General features: G+C 38.9%; 1 protein-coding gene across 1 annotated transcript; it reads left to right on the top strand.

The window, feature by feature from the left end:
- The first annotated feature begins 1,978 nt into the window (after window positions 1–1,978).
- On the top strand, window positions 1,979–12,937 carry LOC102237435 (struthiocalcin-1-like). The gene is made up of 7 exons (XM_023331378.1): window positions 1,979–2,057; window positions 3,091–3,161; window positions 8,374–8,472; window positions 10,439–10,558; window positions 10,968–11,122; window positions 11,233–11,348; window positions 12,702–12,937. The coding sequence occupies exons 2-7, from the start codon at window positions 3,092–3,094 to the stop codon at window positions 12,850–12,852; spliced, it is 711 nt and encodes a 236-aa protein (XP_023187146.1). The 5' UTR covers window positions 1,979–2,057; window position 3,091; the 3' UTR covers window positions 12,853–12,937.
- The last annotated feature ends 1,046 nt before the right edge of the window (window positions 12,938–13,983 follow it).

Genomic DNA, 13,983 nt, shown 5'->3' with positions numbered 1-13,983 from the left:
CATAATGTCTGTAAGACAGTGATGGATATGAGATCATCTGTCTAAGCAGACAGCAAATGAAAACGCACCAAAAGGTGGATAAACCCTATAAAAGGTGGGTGCAATAGAGGAACCGTTCGTTGGATCCTCCGGGCAGCTTCGAGCCAAGATCCAGACGGACAAAGAACTCTGCAGCTGAAGAAGAGCCGGGGCCACAGAGCCGAAGACTGTCCTGCTCATGGAGACCAACCCGTCTGGCCCACAACCTGTGGCTTTGAATCACACTTCTCTCATCGGCTGGGTTCAGACCCCAAAGACAAAGACAAAGACAAAGGCAAAGACAAAGAAGAAGAACTGGTGCCTTTTTTCCTGCCAGCACCAAGTCCTGTGTGACCTCACCATCCATGCGGAGAAGAAGCTCATCAGACCTACAGAGATCCCTGCCTTCGCCGATCAACATCTTCCTCCTGCTGCAGCACCTTCTTCATCATCAGGCCAGGTCTGGGGTTCGAAACGTCAAACTCCGTCCGTCTCTCTCAAAGGTTCCCTTTTTTAGTTCTCAGTGTCAGCAGTAGGGAAAGACAGACTAGATGATTGATTTTACTTATTTGATTATTTCTGCTACTGAATTAAGCTGTACTGACCCTTGCAAAAATGCCTTACTAATAAAATATTTAGCATAAAGAAAATCTAAAAGATGTTGTGGACATTCAGTTAATGAGTCACCTTAAAGTTCTTTGATGGTTGTAAAATAGCTGTGATGTTTGATTCTGGAGAGGAAGAGGTGGAAAATGTTTTATAGGTTGCTGGTAGCCCAAATGTAAAACATCATCCTTGGGACTCGCCCGAGTCACTAAAACCTACCTGGTTCAATAACAAATGCAAGTTGTAAAATAGAGAACGAGCGACCGTTAACAGGTGTGCTCTGTGAAACTAGTTGGCTGTAGGCTGCTCAGTCTGGCTAATTCACAGGGGGAAGAAGGGTGGGACACCTGGATGTAGGCCGTCAGAAACCAGGCGAATCGTTTCTCGAAACCAGCTTAAACAGAGTTTACTTCAGTTCTGGACAGGGTAAATCCCAGCAGATTTAGGAAACTCAATTAACCCGTTAGAAGGAGAGCTGGTAGCACATCTCCCCTCTCAGAAGAGGAAGTACGAGAGTGAGAGAGTAGAGACAGAAAGGAGGGGGGGGGGGTGTTGCGCAACAACATACCACTGCGTAGTATATTGAAATATTAAACTAATCAATGTAGATTTTAGTTTATTTATTTTGTTTTTGTTAAAAAATACATATGTTTTTTTTTTTTAATTAATATGGCAAAAATTTGTCGGGACTATTTTATATTCCTTGAATATTGGTCGTGACATGTCACGACCGTCCATACCCAAACCTACGCCCATGTGAGTCACCCAAAAAGAAAAGGACGACAGACATTAGAAGTTATTTCGCTACCTCGGCTGTAAGTACAGTGAGTGGACCCATAAGTTAGATATCTATCACGCAACGCATTTGTTGTAAAGTCCAGTGTTTAGTAAGGTCAGCACTGAATGTGAGATAGAATAGGTCTGTTAATTATGTAATATTTTTTCACATAGGGAGGGTGGGAAGGAGTTATTAAGCCAATGTGGTTTGAAATTGTCAATTTCTATTATTCTGTCTCGCTGTAAAACTGCGACTAACAGAAGAACGGTTTGAAAAGAGAGCATACTATGGTTCCACTGTTTGTCAGAACGCTTTCTGGAGGCGGAGTGATCCGTTGGTCAGTACAGCGGTCCACTGATTGATAGAACGCTTTCTGGAGGCGGAGTGATCCGTTGGTCAGTACAGCGGTCCACTGATTGATAGAACGCTTTCTGGAGGCGGAGTGATCCGTTGGTCAGTACAGCGGTCCACTGATTGATAGAACGCTTTCTGGAGGCGGAGTGATCCGTTGGTCAGTACAGCGGTCCACTGATTGATAGAACGCTTTCTGGAGGCGGAGTGATCCGTTGGTCAGTACAGCGGTCCTGACGGGGAATCCGTACCGGAGTCCTCGGCCATCAGGGTCCACTGAAGAAGCTGATTTCTGTTTTCAAAGGTGGGTCAAGTTCACAAGTCATAGATAGGCATCATTATTAGAAGTGTTTATGAATTTAGAACAGTTTTTGTTTCGCTGACATCAATTATTATTTTGAGATATTTCTGTGCATTATAAGTGACTGCTTACTGCCGTTAGCCTAAATGCTAACTACCGTTGGTGTAGGCTTGCCAACTCAGCATCTCCAAAATACAGGACAACTCAGCTGTGACAACCTCATACAAATTTTATTATTTCGCCAACATTTTTGTTAGATCTACCTAAACAAATCATGTTTCTGTTGTTTCCATGTAAAATGATGGATTAAAACGAAGGATTTAACGGTCACACTGTGTAGGATTACCAACTGTTCCCTATTAACCGTTATGTTCAGTAAGTTGAAGTCCCCCCTGCTGTTTGACTGCAGCCTGCAATTTTTATTTACAAGCACTAGATGGCACTCCGCTCCTTATTTACCGAGACATAGATAAAGTAATATCGAAGTAGAAAGCTTGGCGTTGCTTTTATCTGCAAAGGATTTTTCCAGTCAGAAGTCACAGCTAATTCGAAAACTTTATTTTAAACACTTATTTGGAAAATCTACAAAAAAACGAGACTCTGTACCTGGAAAAAGGAATGGGAATAAAATAATTCGTGGGTTAGGCCTGTCAGTGGCGACATGATTAAAGGTTTATGCCATCTGGAGTTATCAATTATATATGGAGATGAGAACAATTTAGCTCAACTGTTTAAATAAAACTTAATAATACATAAGTAAATAATCTAGCTCAAAAGATGTAAGGAAGAAAATAAAAGCATTTTGTTAAAATTAACTACTGCTAGCTTAAATGCTAACAGAAAATGTTCTTCAGGTGATAGAAGGCAGATTTTGTAACTATCTTTATGTACTGATGCTGCATCAAACCCTGATGTTGTCTTTTAAAAATTGGAAGAGAAACCCGCCTGCTTTCCAGTGAGCTACAGGTGAGATCATTCAAGGAGAAGTTGGACATTTTCTAAAATCTAAGTCTTTTCCTAAATTTTCTCCTTAAAGGATGGAGAACATCAGGGACAATGAGGTGTGTTCTACAGGCACTGTCAACAATGACAAATATTCTCCTGAAAGTAAGTGACTTCATATATGTTGCGTTTTATGAGGACTGAAAAGTAAAATTACTACCAAAATGTACTTAGTACATTTTAATTTTATCTTTAAGAAGGTTTTTTTTGACGTAACATATAAACATTGAGTGTTCGTATATCTGAGAAATCTCTCCTCAAGGCAGGTTTATTTGTAGCGCACATTTCAGCAACAAGACAACTTTGCGTGATGAAAACAAATAAGGGAGCAGCTACGTTACAGTGGTATAATAAAGGAAAGTAAATACAATTTGGAGTATGGACTCCAAATTGTATTTAGTGATCTTTAGTATTAATAGAGAATTCAAAGGCAACTGTAAACAATATTGGGGGCAAAGGTTGTGACAGCGGTAGGAGTTCGCCCTGCAATTGGTGGATTGCCAGTTTGATTCCCGGTCCATTCGTCTTTGTCGACTATGTTCTTGGGTGAAACACTTCGTCCAAAGGCTAATGGCGCAAAATTGCACCCTCCCTTCATCAGACCATCCCAGGGCAGCTGTGGCTACAGTCCAGGAGCTTATCATCATCAGTGTGAATATGCCCTTTGACATTTCAAGTTTATATATTAATGTAATTAAAAACTAGAAAATTCCTGAGGAAATTTAACCGGGGCCTGCCAAAGTGTGCCCGTCGGTTTGGACCCAGCGTTCTGATGCTAGAAATTAGCATCAATGCTAAAGAAAGCTGCAATGTAATCAATAGCATGTGGAGATTGACAAGAATGTTTACTAACATGGACTTGCACCATTCAGTATGATAAACTAAGTGTATCAGCTAAAATTAGCAAAAATGCTAATGTTAGCGTGATTGCTGTCAGTAGCATGTGGGACATCACTAGGATGTTGTCTATAATGTACTTACTCCATTCAGTAGACTAAACATGGCTAAAAAGTAAAATAAATAGCTAATAGCTTATTAAAGCTAAAATGCTAATGCTAATGAACTGCCTTGCTGCGCAAGGCAGTTCCCTAGCCTGAGAGAAAAAGATAATGCAGAATAATATTATTGCACCGCCTGCGGCGGTGCACTAACCTCAGGGGCATGTAGAGGCTTTTATTTTGAATTTTTTGTTAAGCTTAATTTCAAAGGTCCAAACTAATCCCATGTCTAATAGTCATTGGGTTAAATCAGTTATATAATGCTCAAGAGCAATTACGTAATGTAAAATTTCTCAAGGCTTTTATTTTGAAATTTTTGTTAAGCTTCATTTCAAAGTGCCAAACTATTCCCATGTGTAACAATTGCTGGGTTAAATCAGTTATATAATGCTCAAAAGAGCAATTATCTGATGTAAAAATTGTCAAGGCTTTTATTTTGAAATTTTTGTTAAGCTTAATTTTAAATTGCCACACTAATCCCATGTGTAACAGTGCTTTGGATAAAAAAGTCACATAAAGCCAAAAAGAGCAATTATCTGATGTAAAAATATTCAAGGCTTTTATTTTGAAATTTTCAGTATGCTTCATTTCAAAGAGCTAAACTAATATCATGTGTAACAGTGCTTTGGATGAAAAAGTCAAATAAAGCCAAAAAGAGCAATTACATGATGTAAAAATATTCAAGGCTTTTATTTTGACATTTTTATTAAGCTTAATTTTAAATTGGCACACTAATCCCATGTGTAACAATGGCTGGATAAAAGCAGCTATACAAAGTCCAAAACACAAGCAGTTCTAAAGGCCAGCTCAGTCCTCCTCTGTTGTAACTGACAGTTCCTCCATGTTTGTAGTTCTGACATTCAGCTCAGACCTCTTTTGTAGGCACTCAGTGTCCGCCATGTTGTAGTTCTAACCTTCAGTCATTGTAGTTCTAAAGAGCAGTTCAGCTGTCTTGTGAGTGAGACAGAGAGGGAGAGACAGAATTGTAACTGTTTGAAGCAGTGGCATATCATTAGAATGTTGTCTGTCATTGACTTACTCCACTCAGTATATTAAACATGGCTAATAAGTAAGAAAATAGCTAATAGAAAGGCTAATGCTAATGAACTGCCTTGCTGCGCAAGGCAGTTCCCTAACCTGAGAGAAAAATATAATGCATGCTAATATTATTGCATTAACCTGAGGGGGATATTGAGGCTTTTATTTTGAAAAAAAAAACATAAGCTTCATATTAAATGACCACACTAATTAAAATGTCTAAGAGTGTTTGGGTTAAATCCGTTATTTACTGGCCAAAACAGCCAATAGTTCTAAATGGCAGCTCAGCCCTCTGTTTTAACTGAGTATTGATTAGAACTACAGTGATGCGTATTTGTAGTCCTGACCAGCAGCCAATCCCCTCCTGTGTTCCATTGCTATGGTTATCAATCCTCTGTAACTGTCATGTGTGTGTGAGAGAGAAAGGTGGAAAAAAAATTCTATCTTTGTGAGACACCCCATTGGTTTATATGGAAAAAGCAGCCTGAACAACTCCTTGCCGTTCAGGAACCGAGAGACGTATTGGAAAACCGTTTGAAGCATATGAAAGGGCTATTTGTCGTCTTCCATAGTACCGCGATTCATATTTGTAGCTCACTCACAGTAATTGCAGTGATGAGACAAAAATGGTGCATGCAGAGCTCAGAAATTTTTCAGAAATACATGGAAGTGAATCTGGGAGAGCGTCAGTTATCCTGGCGCATGATTTCGCTCTGAAGCACCTTGACAGAAAACCGTAAGCCCTAGAGAAATTTCGAAAACATTTTACCAGAGCAGGCATGCGTATCGATGTCATGACCGAGTTTGATACCAATTGGGCGATATTTGTGGGCATGAGGGCGATCTCAAAATTAATTTGGGGTCAAAAATTCTCTTCATTTCTCACTCTAAAAAAGCGGCAGTTGGTGTCAGTTAGGCTCTGCGTTTCGGCAGTTGGAAATTTGGCTCGTTTTTCGCTTTTTACGTCGCCATCGTAAGTCCGATTCCTTATAAAAATAATAGCTCCAATGCCGGGAATAAGCCGCACGTTTTGATACCACTTTTGTGGGTGGGCTCGCAGCGGTACGAGCCGCATTAACGGTAACGGAAGAATAATAAATAATATATATATATATATAAAGAGACGTTCTATTAGGTGTAGAATAATAGGTGCCTGCCATGCAATGCATGGAGGCAGTACTGACTTGCTTCGCAAGTCAGTACTGCTCTCCTTATGCATTGCTATGGGCAGGCCCCAATAAGATTTGCCCCTCTACTGTCATGGTAAGTGTTGATGTTGGACCCAAATGCAGAGAGATAGAGGCAGCAGGTGATTTTGAATATTTAACTAGAAAATTCCTGAAGAAATTTAACCGGGGCCTGCCAAAGTGTGCCCGTCGGTTTGGACCCAGCGTTCTGATGCTACAAATTAGCATCAATGCTAAAGAAAGCTGCAATCATATGAATACAATGACAAGAATGTTTACTGACATTGACTTGCACCATTCAGTATGATAAAGTAAGTGTATCAGCTAAAATTAGCAAAAATGCTAATGTTAGCGTGATTGCTGTCAGTAGCATGTGGGACATCACTGGGATGTTTTCTATAATGGTATTACTCCATTCAATAGACTAAACATGGCTAATAAGTCAAATAAATAGCTAATAGCTTATATAAGCTAAAATGCTAATGCTAATGAACTGCCTTGCTGCGCAAGGCAGTTCCCTGACCTGAGAGAAAAAGATAATGCAGAATAATATTATCGCACCGCCTGCGGCGGTGCACTAACCTCAGGGGCATGTTGAGGCTTTTATTTTGAAATTTTTGTTAAGCTTAATTTCAAAGGTCCAAACTAATCCCATGTCTAATAGTCATTGGGTTAAATCAGTTATTTATTGCTCAAAAGAGCAATTACCTAATGTAAGATTTCTCAAGGCTTTTATTTTGAAATTTTTGTTAAGCTTCATTTCAAAGTGCCAAACTAATCCCATGTGTAACAATTGCTGGGTTAAATCAGTTATATAATGCTCAAAAGAGCAATTATCTGATGTAAAAATTGTCAAGGCTTTTATTTTGAAATTTTTGTTAAGCTTCATTTTAAATTGCCACACTAATCCCATGTGTAACAGTGCTTTGGATAAAAAAAGTCACATAAAGCCAAAAAGAGCAATTATCTGATGTAAAAATTGTCAAGGCTTTTATTTTGAAATTTTTGTTAAGCTTCAGTTTAAATTGCCACACTAATCCCATGTGTAACAATGGTTGGGTAAAATCAGTTATAAAAAGCCCAAAACACAAGTAGTTCTAAAGGCCAGCTCAGTCCTCCTCTGTAGTAACTGACAGTTCCACCATGTTGTAGTTCTGACATTCAGCTCAGACCTCTTTTGTAGGCACTCAGTGTCCGCCATGTTGTAGTTCTAACCTTCAGTCATTGTAGTTCTAAAGAGCAGTTCAGAGAGGCAGACTAAATTCTATGTCTATTTTGAGTCTAACTGACACTGTTTTGTGTCAGTTAGACTTTTGTTTTGAGTTAAATTTGGCTCGTTTTTTGTTAATTATGTCGCCACAGTTACTCGAAATGCCAACAAAAGTAATAGCTCCCCTCACGGGATTGAGCCGCACGTTTTGATATATATATTGTGAGGGGGCATGCAGCGGTACGAGCCGCATTAACGGTAGTAGGAAGCGGCAGTTATTTTGAGGTGTAGAACAATAGGTGCCTGCCATGCAATGCATAGGGATTACATCCCTATGCATTGCTATGGGCAGGCCCCAATGACAAATGACTAAACAAAACCATGCAGAACGCAGATAGCCAAAGCAGAACTAAAATAACAACAAGCAGGAACAACAGGGAGGTGAGAAGATTGGATGGGAAGAACCAGCAAGGAGGGCCTGAGAATGAGGTGCTCAAGTACTGGGAGGTTGAATGCTGAACAAACGACCTGGGCTGATGAGCTAACAGGCTGCAGGAGAGAGAGAAAAAGAGGAAGTGACACAAGGGGTGAGGGGGAGCACACTGAGGACTAGGAAATGAATATAACAAAAATAAGTAGACATAAGAAACATAATAAAAACTAGAGTAACTAAGAAAAGGACCCGACACGAGAAATAAACAAAACTAGAATCACTGAAGTAAAAATAGAAACAATGCAGAACTAATAGATAGAACAAAGGAACACAAATAATAATAAAACCCAAAACAATCTCAAACTAACCAAGATCCTGACAAATACAGCCATCCGGGCCCTCCTGCTGAATTATAATTTTTCTACCTTACCAGTTTCATTGTTTCTTCCAGGTGAAGCAGGAGAGGAACCAACAGCACTCACTCGGTCTCGTTTGTATCTGGCGGGTTTGGGGATTTTTGGTGCCCTGGTAGCTGGAACAGTCATCTACAGTGAGTTTCATTTCAACACAATATTTTTTAATTGGCTTCCTTTGGGACAAGTTTTTAGAGGTTTATTACATTGGGATGCTAGTGTCTAACAGTAGGAGGAGTTATGAAGCAGCTGGATAGGCAGTAAACTCCTGTAAGTCTGAGGCCATAACTCTGCACTGAACCCTGTGAGTTGGTGGTTATCTCTGCCTGAAGGAGGATCTTAAGGATCTTGTTCACAATGGATAGAAAATTAACCCAATTATGTGTCAAGACTTCCAACATAAAAGCTCCACACAACTGACCCATCATGTGACTGAGTTTAAAAAGATAGATAAAATACTATTACCTTTTAGCTCCCCAGCACCACCTCCCTTAATATATGTACTTTCATTATTTTTTCTTTTTTAATTTAATTTAATTTGTAATTTTTATTTATTTATTTATTTTTGTCTTTTTTGTTATGTCAGTATGGTGATTTATGTTCATTAAGGAAAAAAATCTGAGAAGTTATGAAAGTTTTAAAAAGTAATGTCAATATATGTGTAATCTCCTGATAAACAAAAAATAAGAAAATAAGTCGGTTTTGCTCCAGACTCCAATCTCTAGTTAAAACTAATCAGTTGGGTTGGATCGGCCTCTGACATAATGTCTAAGGACTCAGTCAGGTTGGGTTTGATTTTTAGGTCTGATATGAATATTAGCTCAGGTTCTCCAGATGCTGACCAGGGAGAAGTTGTGAGGCTGCTTGTTCAACTACTAGGACTACTACTAGTAGTCCTAGTAGTACTACTAGTAGTAGTAGTCTTTATTTTCACATGCCATACACCCGCCCACGTGGGCTTACAAGACACAATAAAACATATACAAACAAGCAGACAGATGAATATTCTTTAAACAAAAAACATCCTCTTTCTAAGGTGCCAAGCCTTCAAAGTAAATTGTGCTAACTGAAACAAAAAATAGTTAAATAACGCATTTTATCCCTTTATCCGTTAATTAAAAGAAATCTGGATAAACATCAAGTATTTCAGTAAATAGACAATTTTTCAACCAACTTCAGTCTTCCTCTGGGAATGAATGGAAATGTCCGGTCTACAAAGACAAAGTGCCAGATCTGAACTGGACACACATGGACCTTTGTTTTTTTTTTTTTACAAGTTCCATGATACATATGACTCAAGACCATAGACATCCTTTAGTAAAATATGAGTGCGTAATTTTGGTTTATGTAAGGTATCGACTGCCCACTCAAGTTTATAGACTTCAAAATAAAACTGTTTAAGCTGTTGAATATACAAGTGGAGTTGACTAATAGGTTTGTTCTATCAGTGTTTTTTAATTGCGGTGGAGAAAAAGTTAGAAATGTTCATCTGCTTGATTAATGTGTGATGGGATCTGGATTGTCTGTTCAACTTGTTGAATATTGGTTAAACCGCATAAAAATTAAAGGCCTCATCATAGACTATTTTAATAACATTTAAAAATTGATGGATAAAAATAGTATGTGACGGAATATTTTTGACACCGTCCATCAAAAGGACAGACAACAAAAAAGTCTAGCGCAATGTCTGTCTTTCATAAGCCGCCAGTCCATCACACAGCAACTATCAGGGCAAACTATCATTCACACACTCAGACCTGAGGGCAGTTTAGAGACACCAATTGGCCTGATAGTCATGAGTTTGGTCTCTGAGAGGAAGCCGGAGTACCCAGAGAAAATCTGAGGATATGCAAACTTTATGCATACAGACTCCAAGGATTCAAACCCTGGACCTTATTGCTGCAAGGTAACAGTGGTAGCACCATGCAGCCCCCAAAAATAAGCAAGTTAATGAAATATTGAATCAGTTTACTGTTCTGTGGTTCTAAAGTGAGAATACTGTCTGATATCCTGAAAAGATCTGAGAGAGAAACTGAAAATGATGATGCTTCTGTGATACAGATAAATTCACTGACTCTCTGACTAATTTGTGTGTTTTTATAGTGAGTGTAAAGATGGCCGTCCAAAGGGAAAATATCAATGACCTTACAACAGAAAGAAATATACTGATTAAGGAAAGAAAGCTGGTGAAGAACCAAGAGCTGAGACAAGACAATGACAACGGTGATTAGGTTTCTAATTACCTTTGAAACTTTGTATTATTCATGTTATATTTTTTTAAATTTTGTTATAACCTTCAATTGTAGACAGTTTTCTGACTGTACCTGTGACAATTATCACAAGTACAGTCCTCAAGGTCACTTGTCTGACAACAAAGTGTGCAAGTAAAACTGATTCAGTAGCACCAGGTTTACAGTAAAGTCTTGAGTTCAGAGAATATTGTTGGCTTAACTTAATCACTTTCCGATATTGATCTGTACTCTACCTTTGAAATCTTTGCTTGAGCTATTTTGACTAGTAAAACATTAAATATGTTTGCAGGTTTTCTTTTATACAACAATTTTTTCTATTTGATATTATTGTTACCAAATTCACTTCTTTCTGCTCTTAATATCTCATCTAATGAAAACAGGGTGTTACACGTGTCTGGATGACTGGATTCTCTTCAGACAAAAATGCTACATGTTTTACGACAAACCAGCTCCTTGGAAGACCTGGGAACAAAGTCGAAGGTTCTGTCAGACGAATAGTTCAGATTTGGTTGTAATTGGTGATCTGGAGGAGCAGGTAAAATCTAAAGTCACCTATGCTAGAAATCTAGAGCTAATCTGGAAGTTTCTGGAAAATGACTTAAAGTAAGAAGATTTATGACAATCTAAAAAAAAAACTGTTCACAGGAATTTGTCAGTAAAAACATCAAGTACTACCATAGTGAACACCATGGATACTGGATAGGACTACAACATGTTAACAACACCTGGACCTGGGTTGATGGACAAAGAGACACTCTTGGGTAAGAACTATGATTTAAAAATATACATATTTAGGTCAAAATGTAAATATATATTGAGAAGCTTGTAGAAGAGTTAAACAGTGACAACGACTCCAGGATCTCCAGGACTTCTTCTAAAACCAAACCTTGGTGGACTGTGAGATATGTTTGGGTTCATTGTTCTGTTTGGACGTCCAATGATGTCAAAGCTTACTGGGCTTCCTCAAGCTTCAGGCGTCCTCACAGACAGCAGGACAGTTTCTCCCAGGATATCCTGATTCCTGATTGAATCCATCTTGACCTTCACACTCTGCGAGTTTCCAGAGGAAGGGAAGCGGCCCCAGAGCATCATTGGGTCCCTGCCGTGCTTCACAGTGGGCAGGTTGTTCTTTTCAGCAGGAGCTTCAGACGTCTAATCGGACTCATGAAGTTTTGAAAAAAAAAAAAAACCTTCTTTATCTTCCTCATGTAGCTCTGAGCAAACTGCAGCTGTGTTTTCTTGTGCCTTTGGGTCAGTGGTTCTGTAGGTGATTGAGTTCAGGCATGGAGACCTTCAGTCCTCAGTCTGTCCTCACTGTGGGACCTGAAACCTCTGTGGCTGATGCCACCAAGCCTTGCTGCTGGTCTTTTGCAGTCAGTCGATGGTTTTTGACCACCTGCCTCCTTGGGAATGTGGCGGCTTTCTGTTTCAGCCACCAGGGGGCGTAGCCATTGTCCCTGTAACTTTAAAGTTGGGTTTTATTCCTCCAGCTGTAATTTTATGAACATTCAGGGCATTTGCTACCTTTCTGCTTCTCTTAATGGTAATGGGTTTCCCTGAACCTTCTGGAGGCTTCCTTGGACTAGGCCATTATTGTAGCACCAATGAAACATTGAGGTCAGTAATCAGGGCATTTGAAGTGATCTTCCTCAAACAGGATGGGTGAGGGCCGTCATTGTTACATCAGGGGAGATCAAGATAAAACACCTGGTTTACAAACGCAGGCCCATCTGAAGAAATCTGTTCAGAGGGAGGAATAATTTTAATACTGCATCATTGAAAGTAGGATTTCATGTTGAATTTGGATAAAATATATTTGTTAGATTAGTTCTACTTAAGTGTTTAACATGTTTTAGATCATTTGTTTATTAAAAAAATATAAGAAAGTTTCTCAACAGTTTTAGATGCAATTGTGAAAACAAAGACATTTTAAATCTAAAATCTTGTAAGTTCATACAACTCCTTTAATTTAATACTAGTCTGGCTTCTTTTTTTATATACTTCTTATTTATATAGTGACAAAACATGTAGATGCTGACAGTTATCAGTTCGATGTTAGTGAGCTGCTGTGTGATTTAATTTAATGTTCTGAGGTTCATGTTTCTGTTTTTAAGGTTCTGGGCGAAGGACTTGCCCAATACTCCAGGATCAAAAGTATTCGTGCTCCCAGAAAGAAATCCCACCAACAGCTGGAAACAAGGAGTGACTGGGTTTCTGAACAAATTCATCTGTGAGAGTGACGCTCTCAAACATCCACCGTACTAACTGTTCTCTTAAAGTTTCATCCAGGAATACTTAACTGTGTCATGAATTTCTATATACTAGGTATTACATAATAACTATAATAATCTATTGGTCATCTTATGTGATCTGTTTATTCTTCGTAATTTTTACATGCAGGCTGCACGGTGTCGCAGTTGGTAGCACTTTTGCCTTGCAGCAAGAAGGTCCTGGGTTTGAGTCCCTGTCTGGGGTCTTTCTGTTCTCTCGGTGCATCTGTGTGTTCTCTCCAGGTGCTCCGGCTTCCTCCCACAGTGCAAAAACATTACAGTTGGGTTAACTGGTCTCTTCATTCGCCTGAGGTCGTCTCTGTGTTGCCCGGTGATGACTCTCGCCTGATGACCGCTGGAGACAGACGTGTATAAAATGGATAAATCTTTATGGATATTTTTGTTTCTTATTTCAGTCTCTTGATTATGACTTTCTTTGTTCACTTTGCTGCAGCCATCTCACTCCCATTTCTTTAGGGGCAGGAATTTCTTAGGGACGTCTGTTCTCAGCCTGATTCTTGGATCCTTCTGGTCTCAGATGCCACAAACACAAACCAGTGACATTAAACGGCTTTATACATTTTACTTTGATATAAATATATAAACAAACATTTATGTAACATTACAAATAAAATAACCAGTCATGTTTGTTAATGTATTATTTAATAGAAAATAATACAGATGTAAAGAGTGGCATGTACGAAATGCTGAGTATTGGTGCTCAGATTTGCATAAACATTAGCGCATAAATCTCAGAATGTTTCCAATCTCTGAAGTCTTTTTCTTTAAATGCAAAATCAATCTACTCAAGTAAGAGTATCAATAGTTAAAAGTAAAAAGTATCGTACAGTAAAACTACTCTTATAGGTACCTTTTCCCCACAAGTAAACGTAACCAGTACCACCGACTTTTCAACATGGACCAGTTGAGTAGCATATTCTTATTAACTAGCTAAATATGTTTGCATGGATTAGCTAATTGTCATGTAGCTAATATTATCTCCATCCAACAGTGTTACTCAACTTGCTTTGTTTGGGGAAACATTTGTTGGCCTTTTGCTGGTTTTCTAACACACCTGAGCAGCTCAGCTCAGCAGCAGGAGTTAATCTGGCGCCAGCATCATAAC

Source organism: Xiphophorus maculatus, chromosome 3, assembly GCF_002775205.1.
Source record: "Xiphophorus maculatus strain JP 163 A chromosome 3, X_maculatus-5.0-male, whole genome shotgun sequence".
In the NCBI taxonomy this organism is placed as follows: Eukaryota; Metazoa; Chordata; class Actinopteri; order Cyprinodontiformes; family Poeciliidae; genus Xiphophorus; species Xiphophorus maculatus.
This window is presented reverse-complemented; position numbering and strand designations above follow the sequence as displayed.

Coding starts and splice junctions, on each gene's coding strand:
- LOC102237435 (XM_023331378.1), top strand. CDS start 3,092: ATGGAGAACATCAGGGACAATGAGGTGTGTTCTACAGGCACTGTCAAC. Junction 10,559..10,967: donor GAGACAAGACAATGACAACG/GTGATTAGGTTT, acceptor TAATGAAAACAG/GGTGTTACACGTGTCTGGAT. Junction 11,349..12,701: donor GGACAAAGAGACACTCTTGG/GTAAGAACTATG, acceptor TCTGTTTTTAAG/GTTCTGGGCGAAGGACTTGC.